This window comes from Perna viridis, chromosome 15, assembly GCF_037379345.1.
Source record: "Perna viridis isolate PV_CMFRI_1.1 ecotype Kerala chromosome 15, ASM3737934v1, whole genome shotgun sequence".
Lineage (NCBI taxonomy): Eukaryota > Metazoa > Mollusca > Bivalvia > Mytilida > Mytilidae > Perna > Perna viridis.
The window spans coordinates 22243008-22253218 of record NC_142459.1 but is presented as its reverse complement, the minus strand read 5'-3'; the positions used below and the strand labels follow the sequence as shown (position 1 = coordinate 22253218).

General features: G+C 31.6%; 1 protein-coding gene across 4 annotated transcripts in view; it reads right to left on the bottom strand.

Annotated features, from left to right (window-relative positions):
* Positions 1-991: 991 nt before the first annotated feature.
* LOC148597478 (cytochrome P450 3A6-like) overlaps positions 992-10211 on the bottom strand; it is a 31944-nt gene continuing 22724 nt past the window's right edge. For all 4 annotated transcript variants that reach the window (XM_088563535.1, XM_088563537.1, XM_088563536.1 and 1 more), the window contains 4 exons: positions 9110-9198; positions 7819-7956; positions 3763-3925; positions 992-2617 (listed from right to left, as the gene is read on the bottom strand). In XM_088563535.1, the coding sequence (XP_088419661.1) occupies positions 2525-2617; positions 3763-3925; positions 7819-7956; positions 9110-9198 (483 nt within the window). In that variant the 3' untranslated portion in view covers positions 992-2524. The remainder of the gene's footprint in view (positions 2618-3762; positions 3926-7818; positions 7957-9109; positions 9199-10211) is intronic.

Here is a 10211-nt window from a genome sequence, read left to right as displayed (position 1 = left end):
TGAGAATTGACTTCAATTACTAAGTGAATCCCTCCTGTTTAGTGTTGTTTTCCGTGTTTTTCTTGTAATTACCAACGCTAAAAATCGAGCAGTTTATAGTTTATGGTGTCCTACCGTTCTTTTGTTACAGTTTGATATAAAATCCACTCATTATAGCCAAAATGATATCCTTTCCATAAGCTTTATACGATTCTGCAATATCGTGGTTCGAGGCATGTCAACTTCCGGTTTGACGATTTTAACCATATGGTTTCGTTTGTGGGGAGGAAGAAATGGTTGCATTTAATTCAATGTATATTATCATGCCATTAGACGAAACACATCTAATTTGTACCTGTCTAAAGAAGGAACTTTTTATGTGACTGCTTTATTACCTCTTTATTTTGTAATTCAAGTGCAAGTTTTTGTAAGAATCAGGCAGGGATGTAAACATTTTGAACCAAAGAGAGCAAAAAATGATTTGACCGTGTTGTAATTGTACTTTGATGGTACAAATAGACAAAATGTACTGTCATAGTTGTTTCAAGTGTCATACATGTTCTTTTTTTCTACAAACAACTTAAACTGTTGCAGAGTCAGTGTTTGTTCTTAACGTTTTATGTGAAACTCAGTGGGTGTTTTAAATAGCGCAGAGAACGCTTACCCTACAACTGCACCTGGTTCATGTTCCGAGTTTTAGTGGAGTCCGAGGTTTACTGTCGTCTCTTGTTCGTATTTTTTGTTATTATATTATTTTGTTGTGTGAGTCTGTTTTTGTTGATGATTCTTATGATTTCTGCAAGAATCTTGATTCCCTTGATAACTCTTTGTGTAATTTTACAGAAGAATATGTCTCTCATTTATAACAAAACTTAGTATTGTTGTACATGTGCATCAAGAGTCTTTAAATAGTGTTACTGTATGCATTATAAATTATCAGAGTTCAGTAAATACCTAATTGTGACTTGAAGTGGTACACTTTGGCATTCAGGTCGGTGATAAAAACAAAATGATTAATTCAATTTTATTGTAAAAAAACAACAAATAAGTAAAGTTAAATTAATTTGTAGAGTAATATACAAAGTATTATGCTTAATTAAATGTACCCATAGTCAGCGAAGACAAATCACAAGAAATTAAATACAGTTGTTAAATAGTGTAAACTTCACACTACTCGTTCAACGAAAAAATTACGTCTAATGTATTAAATGGGAATGGAGATGACAAAGATGTAAAAAATGATGCTTTGAAATACTTTATACCTAATGATAATGATTTGTTTTAATTATATTTTATGCTATATTATACTTGAGGAAGTAAACCTATTGTAAGTGACATAACTCTTGAAGTCAGTGATATGTTTGTATCATATTCAATGTCACCAAAGCCGTTCAAGCTTTCCTTTGAAACAGAATGAAATCAGTCCATGTTAATTTGATTATTACATGATATATGATGTAAAATGGTGAATACAAACGTTCCTATGATTTGTAACAGTGGTGTCCCTTACCCTAGGTCTACCTCCTTAAAAAACTCTCTGCCATTAAGTTGCAAAAATATAATTGTTTTTGTTACAGTTGTACTTTTATTTGTTGAACTTGAAACTAAAACCTAACATGATTTTGTCTAGGTATTCGTCGTGTTTTCCTTAAAAAAAAACAGGTAATGTATTTCATTAGCAATTATAGAAATCAGATGAACCTTTCAAATTATCGATACACGTCTGTGCAACTTTAAACAATGAATGGCAGTTAAGAGGTATGTACATGTGTGCAAAAAGAGCATATAAATGTTTGGATTTTACTCATTTACTAAAATCATCTTCTAATACCACGACCAAATATAATTTAATGAAGTCCAAAATTAGTAATTTTTATTGAAAATGAAAAAAAATATATAAGACCAACGAAAATTCCTAAAACCGTGTATATTAACACATATCAGGAAATTGACTAAACTGGTAAAGCACAGGCGAAATAATAAATATTATAACATATAGAGTAAATTAAATGCAAAATTCGCCGGGACGTCAATAATAAATCACGTAAACTGCTTCCAAACCAATAAAAGAATTTTAACTGTAATTTATAATGGCAGTTTTTCTCTTAAATAATATTGATTACTTGTTAATATACTATAATTCATGTACATTTAGCATATAAACATGTTCAGACAACTCCTATAAATACATTGTACGTACGTCAAATTCGATGTCATTTAACAAGTCTTATACTCCTTTGTATTTATTAAAAAGACGTGAAATTGAATACTGTACAATATTAAAAATGTATCGCATGCTTCCGTCAAGGCGCGACGGAGCAGATGATGTCAACGAAAGAAGTATTTACACCTACCACATATTTATTTTTCTATAATGAATATTGCACTGAACATTTCCTTGACACGAATAAGTAAAGTGTTAAAAGCAGCCCCCCCCCCCGTAAGACTAAACCATACTTTAAACAGACCATTTTGTATGAAACATGTTGATATTTAAATCAAGAAAAAAAATTTTAAGTACAGTCCAGCACTCAAAACATTTTTTTTATGAAAATTTGTTGTTGTTCCGTTGGCAGAATTTGACATGTACTCCATCTTTTGGTACAAGTGCAGGTCGTAAGGCTGTTGGCAGTGGATCCTAAAATAGAATACGTATTATATAAGTGTAAATAATAGGAACGAAGAATCGAGGGTAAACATAAGAATGTATGTATATATTCCAAGTGTAAGGACTAGATACACTCAACAGAGAACAGGAAATAAAATAATAATATGTATAAAAAGGAAAGGGTTCATGAGCGACCCGGCCCCTATACTTGGAAGCAATGATAAGGTGCTTCGTAAGGGAAGCGTCCTCTGCAATTCTAGAAATAGAATCATTTTCATGAAAAAAAATCTTCACTAAGTGAACGATTTGAAAAATGCATGCACAATCATCGAAGCATATATATGAACTACATGATTAACTCAAACGAATCCCGATGTAAATGATATTGATGCATTAACCAATCATTATCATCCTATAGGCAGAATTACATGTGATGCCCCATCATTCTGTATAAACGTTTGATGATAAAGGTCCCCATCCTGCCATGAACAGATCTATATGAAATTCCAGGATTTCACACACCTAGATGTGAATAGAAAGGGGGCCTTTATAAAATCAATAGATTTAAATAAACTCAACATGAAGTATCTCTAAATTCATTGCGCGTTGAGGGTGGAGTTGTGTTTACTAGATTGAATCGATTTAATGACTGAGTTTGATTACATCCCCTTGAAGGTTCCGGTAAGACGTTTTCATGTTATAGCTAACTTTGCATACAATGTATCCGAACGTATTTAACAAAAAAGCAGTTTTTTAGAGAGAGAGGAGAGATTGTGTTCATACAATAAGTAAAGACGGACATACATACAGACAGGTCGATATATTATTTATAACCCAAACTGTTGTTAACAGAACTGCAAAACTCTTGATGTTTCCATCTTCCGTTCTCTATGTGCAGTTTATAAAAAGCTCAAATTGAGATTTTCCACAAATCAATCCTCAATTCATATTTCAACAAATAAGATCACTTAAAAATGGAGATTTGAGAAAAACTTCAGATTCAGGAAATTCTCAATTTGACATTTTATATAAAACCAAGACTTGGAGATGTATGGTCTTGTTAAACCGGTAAACTAACTTATGACTTGAACTATAAATATATTGCTAAATACATGTTGACCTATTTCGAGAAAAATATCTATTTTTGTTTTGATAATTGACTGAAATTCATATACCTTCGTTTTTGAACACGGTTTAAGAATGTAATTTCTCAATAAGAACACAACGGCAACTTTGATCAAGACAGTAGCAAATTTAAATCCAGGGCAAATTCGTGGTCCCTGACCAAATGGCAAAAATGTGTTAGGATGGCGTTTTTCCCTCTCAGAGTCTGTAAATCTGAAAGAAAAACGCAGCACATGAATAGAAACAAATTATGACCCACAAATCTGATCATTATGAAAGGTTTGAGGCTCTTGAGTTAATGTTAAATAATAAGTCTGAACTGCATTGAAAAGTATTAATACAATTACAACATTCCCAAGTTTTAATCTCATCTCTATGGAAATATATTTTTTTTAAATATCCTATTTCAAACCCCCTTATTCAATGATATGCATTGATCTGTAAAACATATAACTCACTTATTTTCACTTTATATGGAAATAGGTGGAATTGGTGTCCTAAGCAGGTAATTTTTTTTTAAGATCGGAGGATTTAACCTGCTAATATTGATCAATATAAACGCACAGAAAACGACATCATCATATCAGTATTGCCAAACAGAAATTGCTAATGATAAAATTTATTTATTTCATTGTCTACAAAACATGCTTCTGAGTTACAAATAACATAATATATAGAATCGTAAAATTACCAGCGAATGAAAGGTTATCGCCGCCATTATAATTGTGTTAATGTCTAAGTCCTGATGATAACACTCATGAAAATCCTGTAAAATGGGTGTGAACATAACGTCATAGCTCTAAATTGGAACCTATTATATTTGACAGAACGACCTAGTAACTAATTGATTAAGTACGTTAGTCTGAAAACAATTTCTTTAAACAACCAAAAGCGATAAATATAAGATGGGATCAATTAAAAATCAATTAAAAATAAGGCAATTGTGTTTTTTTAAGATATATCGTGTGTCACATGGTCTATTTTTGGATCACAGCATAAGATTCCTCTTATCTAGGTTAACTAAAGCTAACTTTATCAAAGCTTTACAATCAATTATGACTATTATACACGAAACAATGCTGTAAGGTTAGATTTATATTACGTATTTTCTTACGTGTTTGCAGGAACCATTTGGGAGTTCAAATTCAGTATCTCTTTTTAACTTGCCTATAATTACCAACCCATATAAAATTCAGACACTGCCTATGGTAGAGGTGATACATGGTGTAGAAAACCCCACCGAACAAACGAGGATTCGTTCGGTCTACCCATGATGCATTTCAATTACTAGATGACGATAGTCCTATCTGTATATATAGAAGGATAGCAGGTTATCGATGTTGTGATAATTTGATGCACCAGAATATAATATGGCTAAATTATATATCGATGGAAAGCGTTTTTCAAGCTCTATCGATAACTAATGTCATACGTGTCGCTTGTGGTCATGTCGCTCAAAAATGGGTAAAAGGTCAATCATGACTTGCACAAAAGAATAGTCAACCATTTTTGTATGACTTACTTCCCTTTGCTGTAAAGAAAAATTCCAACTTTTTTACATTAAATCAGCTCATATTCCGTTTCATAAAAGAATCAATGGCTATGTTTAAATATTTTAAAATACACACTGAAAATACAGTCGTCTTGTCAACTGACACCACTGAACTTGTCTTTTATTTCTTGTTGGTCTAGCTACCATAAATATATAATTTTGTTGGGCAACTTAGACCAGATATTAGCAAGATACTGTAATCAATAGAACCACATTGCATTTAATGCAATTCGCAACCTCACAGTGTATCTTTACTGAATCTCTTTTTGTTATATGCCTAAGTGTTAATTGACCAAGATTGATTAAAATCCCGATTAAATTATCTATCAAGTCAACTAGTTTTAGTACTAGAAATCGAAAGTTTGGAAAGACTATGCCCACTGACTGTAATAATCCGGAATTAAAGCGTACCATACTCAGATTTAGTTCGAGTCTTGAAACAATGAAGCGGATATCCCAATAAGACCCCAAATTTATCAAAGATTTCTCGCAAACTGAAAAAAAAACAACCCCAATTAGAACACAATATTCTATAAGCAAAACACAAACTTGTATTTTTGACAAAGCGTACTTATTACTGACTTGCCACAATATATAGTAGGTACGTGAAATTCCGCATTTATGTAGCTTGTATCACCGATATTGAAGTATTTATTTACTAATTCAAATACTTATCATTGCTCAAAATTAAGAGTTAAGGAAAATGGTTACATTTTCTTTACATTTAAAGACAATGTAGTCTATAAACATGTGATGAAAATTGGCTTAAATCTAACACAAAAAATAGTCTGCAAACCTACATTAATAATTTCGGGAAAATAATCTTTAATTCGAAATTATAGCTTCATGTGATCCATGATTCTTACTTTGATGGAAGCTTAGATCATTTACATAAATTCATCATGTTTTCATAATCAAAGTTAATTTTTTAATAGCCTGTATTTGTGGAGGAAAACAAGGCGCTCTTAAAAAACGCATTTTGTTTTACACATTGTGACCACAACGCGTTTGTACGAAAATTTGAAGTAGAATGATATTCCTGAAAAATGATACAAAATATAACCGTACTATATGTTTGCGAATTAAACTCCATTCATTGAAGACTTTTTAAACTTCTGCTACTATCCTTCTGATAGATTTCTATTACTGAGGACATCATGGATTCATCTGCATTACTTTTATCAAGATGGTTACCTGATAACTATCAGTAAACATGACTCTTTCTAAATATAACAACGCCTTCTATTCTTGAAATTCATTTTAACATGCTTATTATCTATTTCCTCTTTTGCATGGAATATGGGAACATATGTAAACTGTTGGAAAAGATAGTTATTGATAAAGTAAGAATAGACGTAATATTATTTCATCATGCAATATTTCTATAACAGCAATTGCCGTAAAATCCTATACAAGGTAAGATAATCGATCAAACAATCTGGAATAAGGTGGAAATGACTGGCATTTAATTGGAATTAGATGTTCTGACGTAATCAATTGACATTATAGAGGGAAAGAAAAACGACATTGAATTTCTAGGCACCGTTTTTTGTTAAATCAGTTTCGGATGATTAAATTTGTGAATGGTTCCAGCAGAAAATTAGAAAATATTTTTTTTTATTTTTAATTAGGAGTGAATACAATTTTCATGAAAGCCATTGCATCTATATCAGCATGCTTTAAATTTGTTTTACCAAAATATGTTTGATATTATAAATGTAATTGTAAAGCATTCACAATGAACTCATACACCCACTATAAATTTGTTTATGACATGAAAATAACAAAATTAGTTATGTTCCGACATAATCATTGCAACTGAACATTTGTTAAAACTCCTTGCTAATTCACTCAATAAAGATTCTTAAAACTATATATACTTCTAAAGATTCATTTTTTTTTGTTTTCCTCTGATAAAAACTAAAAAAAGTGTAAGCAAAGGTCACGTAATCTATACACCTACTTCCCTATTTGATAATATGCACCGTTTGATATTAGTTATTTTTCAAGACAAAATCTCAAACAGACTGAACAGTACAAAACATTTAAGTAAAAATTATGTGAGAGTTTCATTAACTTCTTTTCTTTTTCATGGTGAAGTTAGGTACAAAAATACCAATTATATAACGGATTAACAGATATAAAAAGAATATTCCCAGTCTCCATATTCATAATTAACAAGGCCCATATCTAGCTATACAAACCATAACAATTTGTTTAGACCAAGTTTTAAAATGGGATATGCACAATAGGAATATGAAAGAGACTTTCATTAAATTCCATTCAATAATGTAAAAGCAGTAACGGGTGAGAGATGGGTACGCGCGTCCCAACATCTATTTATGACAAAACTGGGACTTATGCTCCTTAAATCATTACTCCACTTGTCGAAGAGAAAATGCCGTTTTGGAAAGCGGTTATTCAGTCTACAAAGCCGATTCGTTTTCAGACTACCGGACGCATTACAATTATTAAAATAATTTATGTCACTGCATCAATCTTACTTAATAATTGTTGAAAATTTGTTAATGTAAATAAAACAGTTGACACAAACCTTTCAGGGTGAAATGCTTTTGGATCTGGATATATATTATCGTCATCATACAAAGCACACAACATGATACGTACAACCATTCCTTTCTCAAACTTTGTACCATTTATACAGCAGTTCTCTGAACAAGTTCTCGTTACCCTGGAAATAGTGAAAAGTAAGTGAAAGGTGAAAACCAATGGAGAACTCCTTTTGATTCATTATACATATACTGTAATTGATATACATGTAAGTGGATTTTGTAAGCTCAAACTGTTTGAACAGGAATTTGTGCTATTTGTTTGTTTATATGATATAAGATGATTTACCGGTTTAACACACTTATGTTTGTGTGCCAAGAATACAATTCAGTAGTTTGAAAACCATGTTTCTCTAGGGGCGAAAGCATTATCCAAAGCAATTCAATATAATTTAGCCCCATGGCATGAAATAAAAATGATACATACTGTGAAGTATTATTGTTCGTGGATTTCATGGTTAAGATATACCAATTTAAATTTAATTCCCGACCAAGAGAATCATTTATTATAAATTTTTTGACGGGATTATTAAAACCACGAATTCAAGAATACACGATCTTGTGCTTTTCCCACGATAATTGATATCCACGAATACAAGCTTAAGTGCTTTCACAGCATACAGCTCTTATACGATATATCATTTACACACAAAATTCATCCCCATTCATATAGGTATAACCAATTCATATTCCACATAGAATCCCTGTAGCACTTTCTCTTGTCATGTTACTATGATACTATTATCATCAACCAAAATAGTAAGTTGCTAAATTCTTTCTTGTATTAACTAATGTTTAATCGAATAAAATGAAATTCTTGTATTAAATATGTACTTCAAACCCGATTTATCCCCAATCAATATCTGTAACATCCATTCCTTATCAGTCATACGAAACCCATATTGCCCAATACTAAATGCTCTTTTTATATCAACCAATGCGAAATACACATTTCATAAACCAAAGCATAAGAACTGAACAGAAGCAAGCATTTTATATATGAAACAAACTTACCAGTTAGAAGGATGTACAATATTTAGTCACAGATAGGTAATAGATAGTATCATGTACAAACGAAAAATAAATTGGACTGAAAAAAATATCAATTTATATTGTTTACACTTGCAAAGCTTTAAAAAAATCGCTTAAAAATGACACCAAACGAAAAAGTGTTCTTAACATATGTATCAACTTATGCAATAACGAAATTAATGTATGCAAACTGACTTGCTTTTACAAAATGTATTACCAAGGAAAACGTAAATAATCACCTACCCAGGAGCACATGGCAATACCCGTAATGTTTCATCAATCACGCACTGTAGATATTTTAGCTTACTTAAGTTGTGGATATCTGGGTCATCCTTAAATCAAAACAAAGATATTCTAGATAAATACAATATATATTTTTAATGTACATGTTTATATATACAAAACAATGGGTATGTTTTACAAACAATAGTACCTGAACTGGATGAACGTCCTATTCAATGGAGTATAGGTTCATGCAAAACATTGCAGTAGTTATGGCTCATTTATTATGATCAAAGTTTTATTTTGTTGAAAATTATAAAATATTGTAATAAATATCAGATATACGAACGTTATTTTGTAACATTCCTAATCCGTGCTTACTCACATAGGACAATGCTAGATATGAATGGGGTTGAGTTATGGCGTTTGGGAAATATGGTAATGGGAAGAACAATAATTTTACCCCACAGAAAACCTGTAACCTTAAGGTAATTTGAAAGCATGAAGAATATAAAAAAAATTGTTATGATTAGCCTGAGAAATTTGTAAACGAACAAACAAATCTTTGCAGCCTACTGTAATGTAAAATTATAAACAGTATAGAGAAATATAGTGACCCAGAATCTGGATATTCAAGAACTATGATATATTTCTGATTTACAATATTTTGAAATATTTTTATAATGGGTATAAATTGTTCTTTTCCACTTGCTGTCTTATTCCTTCACTCTTATGAAGCTGACTTCATACATATATGGCCAATGGGATCCAACGGAAGAAACGTCGTTTAGCCACACCCTTTGATCTCAGTTTTCGCTATATAGGAGACGTATTATAGTTAAACAAGCCTAGTTTCGGGGATTTGATACTTTGCATCTACCCCAAAATGCTGGAGATGAAGGATACTACAGACACAGTGAGGTCAGCCTCATATATTGACCTACCCTTAGAGATCGATGAAAAAGGAAAACTTCTGGCCAAGCGATACGACAAACGCATATTGTCAACTTTCCTTTTGTCTGTGGCAATATCCGGTTAGCACCTGTGTATGGAGTTTTCATACCACAACTCAAACTTTATGCCAGAGCTTGCCGTAACCACGCATACTTTTTGTATCGCGGAA